Source organism: Melozone crissalis, unplaced genomic scaffold (genome assembly GCF_028551555.1).
Source record: "Melozone crissalis strain CALT ecotype California unplaced genomic scaffold, PUWL_Pcris_2 ptg000036l_1, whole genome shotgun sequence".
Lineage (NCBI taxonomy): Eukaryota > Metazoa > Chordata > Aves > Passeriformes > Passerellidae > Melozone > Melozone crissalis.
This window is the reverse complement of record NW_026535814.1, coordinates 2,094,205-2,109,059: the sequence shown is the minus strand read 5'-3', so window position 1 is coordinate 2,109,059 and position 14,855 is coordinate 2,094,205. Positions and strand designations below refer to the sequence as shown.

At 37.5% G+C, this 14,855-nt stretch overlaps 1 protein-coding gene across 1 annotated transcript in view; it reads right to left on the bottom strand.

Annotated features, from left to right (window-relative positions):
• Positions 1-14,855, bottom strand: part of ADGRV1 (adhesion G protein-coupled receptor V1) — a 271,123-nt gene that overhangs the window by 144,680 nt on the left and 111,588 nt on the right. Inside the window, exons 77-83 of the mRNA XM_054283215.1 lie at positions 14,245-14,416; positions 9,905-10,147; positions 4,947-5,354; positions 3,718-3,902; positions 2,417-2,666; positions 2,123-2,262; positions 990-1,150 (exon numbers count right to left, since the gene is read on the bottom strand). Coding sequence (XP_054139190.1) covers positions 990-1,150; positions 2,123-2,262; positions 2,417-2,666; positions 3,718-3,902; positions 4,947-5,354; positions 9,905-10,147; positions 14,245-14,416 — 1,559 coding nt within the window. The remainder of the gene's footprint in view (positions 1-989; positions 1,151-2,122; positions 2,263-2,416; positions 2,667-3,717; positions 3,903-4,946; positions 5,355-9,904; positions 10,148-14,244; positions 14,417-14,855) is intronic.

Below are 14,855 nucleotides of genomic sequence, written 5' to 3'. Positions count from 1 at the left end.
TAATGACAGTAAGATCAAGTGCCATGGGTAAGAATCAGAGAAAGGCCGTCAAGGCTGACATCCTGGTGGGAGTCTCCTACAGACCACCCAGTCAGGATGACGAGATGGATGAATTATTGTATAGGCAGCTGGAGGATGTTTCAAGATTGCCAGCCCTTGTTCCTGTAGGACATTTAACCTGCCAGGTATCTGCTGGGAACTCAACACGGTGGAAAAGAGGCAGTGTAGAGGTTCTTGGAGTGTATAGAGGAGAGCTTCTTGCCACAGATGGTGAGTGAGCCTGCCAGGAGTGGGGCTCTGCTAGACCTGCTGTTTGCAAACAGAGAGGAGCTGCTGGGAGATATGGGAGTCAGAGGCCATCTGGGGCACAGTGACCATGAAATAATAGAGTTCTTAATATTCAGTGAAACAAGGATATTGAAACTTCAATAAAACTTCTACACAAGACTTCCAGAGGGTGGAATTCAGGAGGCTTTTTAGGAGAGTACCTTGGGAAACAGCCATCAAAAGCAAAGGGATCCAGGAAAGTGGACATACTTCAAGAAAAAAATCTTGAAGGCACAGGAGCAGGCTGCCCCTATGTGCCAAAATATGAGCCAGCAGGGATGCGAATGGGCTGCCCAGGGAGGTGGTGGAATCACCACCCTTGATGTGTTTAAGAAAGACTGGATGTGGCACCCAGAGCCATCATCTAGTTGGCAAGGTGTTGTTAGCTCATAGGTTGAACTCGATGACCTCAAAAATCTTTTCCAACTTAGTTGATTCTGTGATATTTCCATGCCTCACATTTTTTTCCAGCGGCAAAATTTGTCATTGTGCAAATACCAGACAAGACGGCACCTCTAATAACATGAAGTTAGTTAACATTCATTCAATATTACACTAATTAAAAAGATTGTCATCAGCTACCAAAAATGTTAATAATCAATCAACTAGTTTTACTGGTCATCAGTTGTTATTAATAAGCAAACTGTCTTAAATGAACTGACCTGAAATACAGATGAATCCAGAAGAAAAAAAAGCCTCGTTGTATGAAGACAAGTTATCTGTTTGGGCATAAACTGCATAAACGGACATATGAGAACAGGAGCATTCCACATAATCTGATGTGTCATCAACCACTTTGCAGAACCCGCTATCAGACAGCCAGCTGCAAAACAAATTTCACAAAATTGGAAATGGACTTGCGTAATTCACACTTTAAGCAGGCTTAAAAATTTTTTTTGTATTCCTGGAATACCAACTTCCCTAAATTACTGCAGAGGTGTTTTCTGTAGTCTATCATGTGCAGTGCTCAGAAAAGCACATTTACATGATATTAAAATGTTGGTTTTCATGTTTTTTTTTTTTTAATTTTTGTAAATGTATTGAAATTAACTATTTTTCACTAGCAAATTTTTGTGGCCATGTTTTAAAATTTCTGCTAGATTTCTAGGTCTGTCTGACTTTTCAAATAGTTAATTTATTTGCTCAACACCTTATCCTGTTATGGAGAACATTTTATACTGCTCTTTTTTGGTTTGAAACTAAAATTCAGGTGGTTTTTTTGTTCTTTAGTTTTTGTTGAGTTTTTTTCCATATTGCTGAAGAGGTTTGGAAAAAGGATAAGGCATACCACAGGTGATAGCCTAAGCCATTTCTACTGGAATTTGTGCATAGATAAAAGGAGAGCATACAGGTAGATTGTGGTGCATTTACTCCTGAAAACAAATAGTTTGTATCAATAGCAGGCTGATATCATCCAGTTGGTCTAATGAAATTAAATCTAAATCAACTAGACTTCAACAGGATACAGAACGCTACTATCTCCAAGTCATTAACACATTCATTGATGCAATTCTAGATTTATGGCCTTAATCACTGTAACCTAATGCATCATTGTGCAATCTAAATAGTACTTTGATGAAAAAAGGGTGGAGTCTGAGAATTATCTGAGATAGAATAACTACTCATTTTATTATAAAAAATATTTTATGTACTGGTAAAATGGTCAGAAAAATTAAAAAGACATTAAATGTATCAATTTTATATTTGCAAATTATTTAATTGGCATTATCACATTTCACACAAATACATAGATTCATGGTAGAAAATGTAAAACTAAAGACAATAATAAAATAACCTTTCAGCAGCTTGATTCCAGAGGAGACACAGAGACTTCTGTGGAACAATCCGACTTCCTTCAGCATAAATACGATAAATTACTTCACTATTATCTTTCAAAGGTTGTGAACTCTGACCCTTCAAGCTCAGAGAAAGAACCTGAAACAACATGTGCAATGTAAAGATATATTTAATAATAAGATTCAACACAGTGCTCATTTTAATCAGAGACAACCATGAAACACTTATTATGTTTTGAGCAATATCTAGATTAAAACTAATTCTTGCAAAAAAAATTGCATTATCCTCAAACCTTGTTCTTCAGGGCAAGTTCTTTATCTCCAGTAAGGAACCACTGCTGACTGCTGTATTCTGTGAACTGTACAGATTCACAGTTCTCTTCTTTGGGAGATGGTAATACTACAGAGACTTCTAGTAGATGTTCAGGTACTTGAATAGAATCTCCATCTTTTCCATTAAATCTATGTCCATTGATTTGCTGAGGATACCAGTTGTGAGCCATTATTGCAATATAAGGGCAGCTGTCAAGGATATTTTTGCCTCTGTGGAAATGGAAAAGCAATAAGGCTGGTAAGCTTCAAGCTTCACTATTTATCACATGATGACTAAAATGTATTTGTGATTTGTTAGTATTTTATTAATTCTTCATTTTTAGACTTGTCATATTTAATTGGCACACTGTTTCAGTTTCTGAGGAAAAAAAAAAGCTGAATTTTTTACATATTTCAGCATCTTCATTTCTTCTCTGGGACTTGCTCCTTATGACCTGCAACTAAAACCTTTCCATAGTGAATTAGCTTATCAAAACACTCATTGATACAACTTGATGTAGAACTGAGTCTAAAAAACAGGGGAGGCATTAAAATGGATCATGTTGCATTATTTTTTTTCCCAACAGATGATGCAAAATGCATGGAATAAAGAATTTTAACTTTTAAGTTCCAAACACTGAACACACATTCCACCACCAGCTGTTTATTAGATCCCCAATGGGGAAACAAAGTGTTTAAAACCACCTGTTTCATGAAAAAGAATAATCGATCTCTCAGTCATCTATTTCTCCTGCCCATTAGCTTGATGAGGCTATTATGCTCTTGGAGACAAAACTAGCAATTTAAAACTACGAGTAGCTTTAAACATTTTAAAACAATGTTCAAGTGAGCAAAACCAAGAACATACAAATTAAAAAATGCCAGTAGAAATTTTGGGTTGTCAACTTTCATCTAAGGCTTAGAACATAGCTCTGCACCATACAATCACATATTATTTTTTTAGCAAGAATAATGCATACTTTTCCAGGCAATATTTGAGCTAGAGGTGCATCAATACATATCAGTTCTCCTGACTCATATTCCCACATCTAATCCATACCAAAGTAACAGTTATGTGTTACACCCAGACTTACAAAGCCCTATATGTACTGGCAATGTGACACAATGCTTTGCAAGATTATGACACTGTAAAAATACATTCACATATGGGTAACATACTAGATAGGAGATAAGTTCCTTTTCTGAAAATATAATTTAGATTTTCTATATTGGTAAATTGTTGTGTATTTACAAAACATATTATGAATTCAAGCTTACTAACCTTTCTCCTGGTGATCCACACTTTATCCCAGTCAACAGAGAAAAAGCAAACTTCTCAGTCACCTCAGCAAGCAGGCTATATCCTTGTGTGTCCTTGCGTTTTGGACTAGCCAGAGCACAGAGTATCTCATAGAATAGACTTCTACTTTTATCAGTGAGTAACAGTTCTTCACCTACACCTGTAACCTAATGAGAGGAGAAGAAATCAAATAAAATTTTACACAAAGGAATCTGCTTGTAACATTTCCTCATGTTCAATAGTTTACTGGTATCTTCTCTGGGATTTCAATATTCAAACTAAAAGTTCAGAATATTTTTCCCAACTCCTGATCACATAGGAGTTTCCAAGGCATAAGACACAGTCTGTCAAAACTACATAAAGATATGCTTACTAGGGGATTTGATTATTAAAGAAAGGATTTCTTTAATAATCATTAAAGAAATGATTCTTTCACAAACCAAAGATTTTTGAATCCTAGAAGTTTTTAAATTATTTTCTCCATTTTCTTTGTGGCAGCAATCAAAAATGAATGGGTTTGTAATAATGCTTTGTATCTAGATATTTAGAAATTTTCCAGCTTCTATGCATTATTCCAAGAGTCCAGAAGAGACAGAATGCCATAAAACTAATCCATAATTTTCATAGAAATTAGAGCAATGCTTAAGCACTCAGCTACCCTTAGAACCCAATTCCCTAAGCTACTGGAGGAAAAAAGACTGATGCTTGGTTTGACTACAGTAGACTCCAGCTGGCCCAAGTAGGATTTGCTTGTGTGTTGACTGCAGTCTGCTGTATAGATAGGAGCAGGGATTGTGCCAGGCCTAAAAGCAACAAAGGTGTGATCCAAGAGTCAAGGAAACATAATAAGCTCTATGAAACTGCAGCACCAAAAGGAAAATTGCACAGTAGAAAATCTAGAGCTACAAGTATGTATGCAAAATTAATACTAGTTGCTCATTTCAACCTATTTGATTTCTGATTTCTTGCCACCTCCTAACTAGTGGTAGACAAACTCCTTCCTTGATTGTGGGGCTTCCCAATTTCCACTTTTACAGTCTGTGCTTCTGAGTCACTGCTGTGGATGTGATCTGCCTTTATATATATATATATGTAGATATATATGTATGTATGTATGTATATGTATATATATGTGTGTTTATGTGTTTTGTTGTGTTATTATACTCTAATTAATGTCATTAGTCATTTAAGAACAAACAGGATGTGTTTACCTTATCTATTATATGCACCACAGCGGTAAGTTGCTCTTCTGTAGTTTCTGTAGCCACTTTGACATTCAGATTCTGAAGGATCCTGTATAAAATGGCATCATCAAGAGGCTGATGCAGTTGATCAATCAGTCCCCAAACTGGCAAGGAGTCCAAATCTGAGAGAATGGTGATGTTAGAAATACCATACACATCATCTATCCTGGCACCACCTGTGGGATTAGAAAGTACAACCTGGAAACGTTTAGGAAATGGGTTTAAAGATCCTGTCTTTGGAGTCAGGGTCACATCCAGGAATGCATTTCTCTGTCCATGTTCAAAAGTCAATAAACCTTCAGACCTGGCAAAATCTTGTCCTGCCACAGCTGGAGATATGAAGGTCCGTCCAATAGGTTCAGGTTTTTGTAGTTCCTTAAAACAAACCGAAAGAGTTTTAGGTAGATGCAATAGATTGCATTATGATAGATGCAATTGTTCAAAACCACCTGCTGTAGAACATACTTTAAAAACAAAATGTGTAAAAAAGAAGTCCTCTTTCAAAAAGCAGCTATGAGTGATGAAATTATTGCATTTAAAATAATTATCTCCCTGAATTAGTAATCAATCAAACCTAGGAGAAGAATTATGCATTGTCAATAGTAAAAAGGGTTTCGTTCTTTTCCAGAACAAAAACCACAAAACTTGCTGTGTGAATAAATACTACAGAAATGTTAGCACATGTGTGAATTCCAGAATGGTTGATGTAAAACTATGACTGCAGCACAAAGTCCCTCACTTTAGGGTAGAGAGAAGCATTACAAATATGTAGAAAACTAAATAAAAGTAAAGCAAAAGTTTTGGAAATCTGTGTCCAAATCAATATCAATTCATGGTATTTTCAGTCCCAGAATACATACTTAAAAGATGAATAATCCATTTAATACAAAGGCAAAGCAAATGCTATAGAATATATATATTCAGTAATTCCTTATTTCCTTGTGAAGCATCACTGGTTTTACCTTCCATGAGGTTTGCAGATACTGTTTCATTCTTCAAAGTCTTGTTCTTTTTGTCACTTGCCATAGCCTTGACATTGCATCTGGTTATATAATAAACTTTCTTTAAGAGGAAACTAACCTGAGCTATAATTCAACTGTATTATTTCTTCAAAAGTATATATTAATTTAATAAGGGCAGCTTATATACTGACTCCTAAGTAAAGGTCTCCTACTGAATAAAATTAGGATTTTTATTTGTGAAATACTAGACCCCTTTGGAAATTATTTAGCTTTTATTAGTAGAGCTTATTTATGGAATAAATCAGGCATTTTCTGAGTTCATTGGAGAACCTGGTAAGTCAATGCAGCCTGTACCTGTTCAAAATTGCAGTAGACATGATCATATCACCTGTGGAAATTCCAGGGGGAAGTTTCCTTTTGTTTATCCCTTCCCACTAGGAAATGGAAATAAGCAGAAATAAAAGAACTAGTGACAAGAACAATGTCTAAGAAACCTTTGTAGGTAGATATAAACATCAGTTTCCAGTTATTGCCTTCCTGTCTGCTGTGGCCTCTTATTTTAAAGCACCTAATAATACCAATACTTTAGTATTTGGCCATGCACCCTCAAAACCTAAAAAATGTCTAAAGAAGGTTGGTTATAAAAATTACAATTGGATAAGAGATTGTCCACTATATTTTAGCTTAAATATACACTGGACAGTAGCAATTTCTTTTCCATTTAACAGCTAAATTATAGTGAATTCTTAGGTTGAATAAATGTGAAAATTTGTTACCATACAATCTAATTGAAACACTGGCCAATTACTATATAATAAATGGATGGAAATACAATGTAAACCTATATAGTTAAAATAGACATGTATTCAATATAACATCAGAATGCAGAACCTTTTATTATAAAGGGTAAGTTTATTATAAAGGGTAAGTATATAATAATTCACCCCCAAAACAATGATTTTAGGCATAAAATCACAAATATTCAAAGTTGGTCAGGCTAATGACCAACTACTGATGATGGTAAACTTGAAAGAGCATCTCTTGTAACCTGTGCCTTGATGGTGGATTCACACATACTAAGGAAATGGCAAGAATCGTGTTTTTGCAATCTGCTAAAGGAGAAACTTCAACAGCTGCAGTAATAATGAGTGAGGTGTGCATTAAGAGAAAAAAGTGTCAACAGCTACAAGAGTCTTGTGCTTCAGATGTAAACATCTTAAAAATTGTTGGATTATGGCATTTATTTTACATAAAGGGCATAATCCAACAAAAAATCAATGGGGATGATAAAATTTACTTTAGCACATGCTATTTTTGATAAGAAGAACAATTTTTTTGTTTAGTTCTCCAAGAATATTGAATAAAATTTGAATAATTCCTCTCTCTTTTCCTATATAGGTTCTGGTACTAATAATAGTTTTGTACCCTAACAGAACAAGTGTTCTGCTATCTGGATGTTGTAAATACAACCATCAGGATAAAAATTTCAGATGAAAAAGCCTCAAAAATTGAAGGCTCACAAGAGCCTTAGAACAAAGAAAAAAATATATTAGATGCCTAGCTGACCATAATCTTTGAGACCACTGAAAGATATTGCTAAAAAAAATATTCTTAACAATGCAATAAGAAAAAATTCTTTTAAAAATGGAAAACCAAAGAAGCTAGGCTCAGCAAATGTTTGACTGTTTCCTGAAAAAATGCTAATCACAGTGATATTTACTTTAAAGAATAATCAAATATTTAATTTATTATTATTTAATTAATTTCAATTATAAAATGAACCATAAAAGCCATGATTTTATGAATGGTTTGGGTTGAAAAGGACCTTAAAGATCATCTAGTTCCAAAGCCCCTGCAGTGGACAGAGACAACTTTCACCAGACCAGATTGCTCAGAGCTCCATTGAACCTGACCTTGAACACTGACAGGGATGTGGCATCCACAGCTTCTCTTGCCAGTGCCTCACCACCCTCACAGTAAAGAATTTCTTCCTGATATTTAATCTAAACCTACTGTCTCTCAGTTTTAAGCCATTCCCTCTTGTCACTACGTGCCCTTGCCAAAAGTCCCTCTCCAACTTTCAGATAGGCTTCCTTTAGGCACTAGAAGGCTGCAAGTGGGTCAGCACAAAGCTGCCTCTTCTCCTGGCTGATCAATCCCAATTCTCTCAGCATTCCTCACAGCAGAGGTGCTCCATCCCTCTGATGAACTGAGTGGCCTCCTCCTGTCTTGCTCCAGCAGCTCCATGTCCTTCCTGTGCTGAGGAGCCCAGAGCTGGAGGCAGCTCTGCAGGTGGGGTGTCACCAGAGTGGGGCAGAGGGGCAGAATCTCCTCCCTCCAAAGCTGCCCACAGGGCTTTGCATGCAGCCCAGGACGCATTTGGCTTTCTGGGCTGCAAGTGCCCATGGCTGGCTCATGTCCAGCCCCTCACCAGCACCCCATGTCCTTCGGGGCAGGGCAGCTCTCGATCTGTTCACCCCCAGCCCGTACTGGGGGCTGCTCTGACCCAAGTGCAGCACTTTGCACTTGGTCTTGTTAAACCTCATGAGATTCCCTAGGGCCACTTCCTGAGCCTGTCCTGGTGCCTCTGGATGGCATTCCATCCTTCAGGAGCGTCAACCACACCCCTCAGCTTGGTGTCTTCTGCAAATTTCCTAAGGGTGCACCCGATCCCTTTGTCTATGTAATTAATGAAGGCAGTAAATTACACTGGTCCCAGTAGAGATCCTGAGGGACACCACTTGTCACTGACAGTCTGAGGCATTGACTACGGCCCTCTGGATGTGACCATCCAACCACTTTGTTATCCATCAAATAACAGTCCATTCAAATACAACATGAAACCCATTTCTCTCCAATTTAGAGAGTAGGATCTTGTGGGTTATGTGTCAAAGGCTTTATGGAAGCCCAGATAAATGACATCTGTAACTCTTCCCTTGTACTCTGATGTAGTCATCTCATCAGAGAAGCCCACTAGGTTGTCAAACAGATTTTCCCTTGGTGAAGCTGTGCTGGGTCTCTCCAAGCTCCTCCCTGTCCTCCACATGCCTTAGCAGAGCTCCTGGGAGGATCTGTTCCATGATCTTCCCAGGCACAAAGGGGAGGCCAACAGGTTGATTGTTCCCTTCCTTTCTACTCTTCCCTTTTTAAAGATGGATATAGTAATACTCCTTTTCCAGTCACCAGGGATTTCACCTGATTGTCAAGACTTTCCAAGTAACAAGGGATACTGTATTGGCAACAAGACCAACCAATTCCCTCAGGACTCTGGGATGCATCTCTTTAGGTCCCACAGAACTGTGAACATTCAATTTCCTCATGTAGTCACGAACCTGACCCATTTTCCCATACCATGGGAGGGACTTGCTCTCCCATGCCCCATCCTGCTGTCTACCCACTACAAAGGTGTAGGAAAAAATGTTGCCAGAGAAGACTGGCAAAAAAAAGTTGAGTCCATCAGCCTTTTGTTAATCTGTTGCTACCAGTTTCCCAGCATTGTTTATCAGGTGGAAACACCTTCTTTGACCTTCTCTTTCTAGTTAACATAACTTTCTGGTTAACAAGCCCACCCTGTTATTTTTATATCCCTTGCCTGGTTCACTTCCAGCTTCACCTTGGCCTTCCTTACACATTCACAGTCTATCTCCAGTCTCTTTCCAGCTCACCTGTCCATGCTTCAACTGCTTGTGCATTTGTTTCTCCCCCTCTAGTTTGACCAGCAGGTTCTGACTCAGCAATGCCAGTCTCCTGCCTTCATTGCCTGATTTCTTACTCCTGGGGATTGCTAGCTCCTGTGCTCTATGGAAGACTTTCTTAAGGATCTGTCAGCTCTATTCCACTCCTTTGTCCCTGAGGGCATTCTCCCAGGGGAACCCTCTCACTATCTCCCTGAAGAGCTGGAAGTTTGTGCTTTCCTAAACATCAGAAAGACACATAAAAATAAATTAAATAATAATGTCTTACCTGCATACTGTAGGTAACCATTGTGGTTACTGATGTACTAGAATCTCTAAGAACTTGCAGACTGATTAAAGCTGTCTTCTTATAAGCAACAGCAAATCGAGATCCCAGAGCAAAATACACCAAACCATGAGGAGCATCACTTTCCAGGACAGTTATAAAAGCAAATCTGGCACTGTTGTTCAAAGCAGCTCCTGCGCTTACAGCATACAGCTCAACAAAAATATAAGTTTCAAATTCTGGAACCTGTAAATGAATGATGATTTTCATGTCATTATAAGGCTTACTAATAACTTTCAGCTTTGAATAAATGTTTATATATTACATTGTATGCACAGTGGATCACTTTAATAACACTACACAAGCACGCTTCCTGAAATGTGCAATAAGTACAATAAAATATATCATAAAAACAATACTGCAGAACATCCTTCTGTCAGGCACAATTATTAAATCCCAGATTTCCACACAGAACTTGCTGAATTACAGTAGCTGTTTAAATAGTGCAGGTATAGTGACTGTAAATTCGACATAAATGATAGTACCCTCCAAGAATGCCATATTCCAGATTATAGATTTACATAGACGTACAACTTATGAAGAATTTGCTCTTTCATTTTCTTTTTACCTTACAAAAAGGCATATCCTTTTGGAAGTACTGCACAGAATTAAGTATGCAATTTTGAAAATGCAATTAATTTGTATAATAACTTTCCTGTATTGAAGTACTGATCTCAGTTAAAGTTCTGAAAAACATTTTATATACAACTTAAGCATTTAGACACTAGTATGTCCATGCATGTTTTTACAAGAAATTAAAAACTTAGTAGATTTGCATACTTAACTCAATTTATTTAAAATCTCAGAGTTTAGACAATACTATTTGATAGACTTTTGTGATGTTTCACATATAGTGAAATATTTCACTCTGAAAATATAGGCTGTGGAACTTTGTTTCCTTGTTGAAAATAAGGTAGCAGTGTTAACTTTACAATATGATGCTCTGACTCATCTTTTATTTTATACCTACAGTACAAATGTAACATTTAAAAATAGACATCCAAATTTTAAAATTCCAAAGATTCCATTCTAAAATTCCAAAAATGGCAATCATTGAAGCCTTTTATTTTTTTTTTTTCAATTTTTAAAATTGAATTTCTATAGCCAGGTTTTGGTATTGGTGGAACTACAGGAGGGGCTTCTGTGAGAAGTTGTCCGAAGTTCTCTCCAGCTGCCACAAGTTCTGTCTGCCAGAGCCAATGCCAAACAGCTCCAAGATGGGCGTGACACTGGCTATAGCTGAGCCAATCAGAACATCCCTATGATATATTTAAGAAGTAACAAACCTGTTCTCATGCAGATATAATTGTGGCCAGAATAGAGTAGGGTGACAACACATAAGAGGACCAACTCTACAGACACCAAGGTCTGTGTGGGGGAGAAAGTTCTTCAGATGGGATTCCCCTGCAGTCCATGGTTAAGCAGCTGGGCCCCTGCAGCCCACGGACATCCATAAGCATGCAAAGATCCATCTGCAGCCCATGGAGGAGCCCAATACTGGAGCAGGGGAATGCCTGAGAGGAGGTTATGACCCCATGGGTGGCCCACACTTGAGCAGGTTCCTGGCAGGGTCCTGCAGACCCATGGAGAGAGGAGCCCACACTGGAGCAGGCTTCCCGGTAGGACTTGTGGCCGTGTGGGCGGTCCACACTGGAGCAGCCTGCCCTTGAAAGGGCAATAGAAGGATGACCACACTTCAGCAGTTTATGGAGAACTGCTGCCTGTGGTATGGACTCATGTTGGAGAAGCTTCCCGTGGCGAAGCAGGGGAAAGACTCCTCTTCCTGAGCAGCAGCAGGAACAACGTGTGATGAAATGCACATAACCCCCATTTGCAGCTCCATTTGCTGCTGGAGGGGAGGAGGTAGAACTGGAAGGAGGGAGGGGAGGAAGGAAGGTGTTTTAAGGTCTCAGTTTACTTCTAATTATCCTACTCTGCTATTGTTAGCAAAAAAATCATTCAGTATCTGTAATTTGAGCCTATTTTGCCCATGATGGTGTTTGGTGAGTGATCTCTCCTGGTCCTTGTCTCAACTCATAAATGCATTACTATATTTTCTCTCCCCTGCAAAGGGAGTGACAGAGAGGCTTTGGTGGGTGCTGGGCCAACCCACTACATAAAAAAGCTTTGTGTTTCAACTCTGAATTCTTTGAAATCCTACTTTAATTTTAGGATTTTTAGCTAATAAACTCAGTACTGCTGAGGAAGTAAAACTTACAAAAGCTAGAATGTATCCTTCAAAAATGTAAAGCACTTAATGTATTTGCTATATCATCATTTTTAATACATTTACTACTGATTTACAAGCTTACTTATGAAAGAAGAACCATAAGAAGAATTAGGAAATATTTGGAGAGATAAATAGTATACGTTTTCAATTAAATTGTTAAGTGGTTCTCTGAATGAAATGTTCTTGACTAATGACAGGCACAATTATACTGGAATGAATGAGGAGCTTTAACCTTGTAGTAGCACTTGCTAGGATGGCACAGGCTTGTGCTTCATGTGGCACAACCGCATGTCTCTGCAGTTTGTGCAGTGCTGTAATTAAATACTGATATCACTTCTTTGATCTAAAGAGGTTCATAATCTCAGTTTACCCAGCAAGGCAGCCTGTGCCCTATACACCTATTCATTGGCTCTGTGATGTAAAAATAACATCTGAAGATGGAGAATGAAAATGGCTCCCTTAGTGAAATAAGGGAATGCATCCTATCTCCTAAATAGGAAATCCCTATTTCCCACATATAGCATGTTGCAATATATTCTAGAACTGAGTCAGAAGAAAACATGGAAATCTTCCCATCTACTGATTTTCCATTGCCCAGATCTCAGCTTTGCTACTAGCTTTCCCACATTCTTGACAAGAAAGTCTCACAGATATGTATGCTTGGCAGAAAGATTTTTGAATGTAGAATCTGAAGAAGAAATAGAAATGAAAGTAAGCTTTGATATAGAAGAAAAGAATTGCTGAGCCAGTCTTACTGGATAACTAAGAAGGCAAAGGGTATGTTAGTTAGAAGGGGTTTTTATGGCTTAGAGCAAAAGATAAACCCACCTCAAACAAGAAGATATTTTTACCAAGCAGAAAGATAGCACAGGCGAACAAGTCTGCTGATGCTGCAGTAGAAAAAAGGTCTCAGAATTTTCCACTGCAAGAAAACTGAAAACTTCTAGCTTAAACTGTAATGTACTAACTTTTAGTGATTGGAGAATAGTAACATGAATATGGTAATTATAGTAGTTATGACATGCTATAGGTAAAAATTAAGGTATAGATTGGTTCTTCTGTAGTAAGATACTCAGCAAAGTGTATAATGCATTTTAACCAAAACTAAAGGGTCTTCAGGCTTGTCTGGAGCTGGAGCTGACAGCTGTAGGCACAGGCTCTGTCGCCCACGACCCTGGACTACTATAATGTATTGGATGTAATAAACTGCATTATGAAGAGCTGCCTGGAATCCCACATCCCTCATTATGGCTCTTACACCTGGGTGCTAGGATAATTTCTTACAAATATTTAAAACTCTCCAACTTTAAAATAATGGCAAAAGTTATTCCTTTCTTTCTCAAGGGCTTACTCTAATCCCTAGGTATTCACACAAAAATATTTTTTCCTTCTCTTTTCAATAAAAATGACTGAATACTGTGTTTTGTGTTAATACAATCATGTCTGTATTTTAGAGTGCCAGCTGAGTCTCACACGGCTGTCAGACTTAGACAAATGCAATTTAGTGGATGATGGCTCCTAAATTTAACTTCACTATTCAAAAGCCAGATGTAAACAGAGACAGATTTTTAGATACTCAGAAATTCTTAGGCAGTTTTTATGAGTTTTCAGGGATAACTGTGCTAGATTTAGGAATATAAAATAACACAAAAGAAAGACTCAAAGGTTTTTTTGTGCAATGAGATATTACTTACAGAATGTTTTCCATCAACTACCTTAAGAAATGCTTTGGTAGATGAAAATTTTATTATGTAAAGGATGAGAGTATATGATTGAACCTTTCATTGAAACAACTCCATTATTTTTCCTTACTATTTTTTAAAAACCTAAGAACTGTACTTTACTCTTCAAACTAAATACTTACCTCCTTCCCAAATATTTATCAGTGACAATGGAGTCAGTAGAAGACTATAAATAAACATGTTCCAGAGAAGTCAAGCAGATATCAAGTTACTATCTTCAAACTAAGTATTAGTTCCTCTGGATCAGAGGAGTTTTTTCATCTTGACAAATTGCAATTCAACGCTGCACATGAAGAGTAATAATTACTTACATGATCAGGTTTTATTTCAATAGAAATGTTGCACATTGTTTGACCTGCCACACAGGTCGTGGCTCCCAGCACAGATACAAGTTCATTCTCCAAATTCACACCATCCTTCAGAAGCACAACAGCTGTTTTATTAAAGGTCACACGCCAGAAGACTGTCACATCTTCAAAAGCCCTATAAGCAAAAGAGAAGAGTATGCATGTACTGAAGGAGAGCACAACAGATTTAGGAAACATAAACCATATATATAACATACGTTTTATATTATTCAAAACTTATCATTATGGAATCAACTGCTTTACAATGAAAAAAATAGCTCTTTTCATTTAAATTTCTGCCTCTAATACTCATTTAGATTATTTAAAAAAAAAGTAGCAAAAGAAGAAAACAAAGCAATTATGGGACCCCAGATTCTTCTTAATTTTTGTTTCAGATAACCCGCAATCATCTGAATAAGAGAGACTTGGAAAGCAGGGATGCCCAAGTACTTTCATTAATACCATAGTAACCATTAGCCTGGAAAGCCAGGTAGACTTAGCTTTTCCTGTAAGTATAAGGAACTTACCATACTTGAGCATATTTATTTAAAGTACACACAAAAATGCACACTATG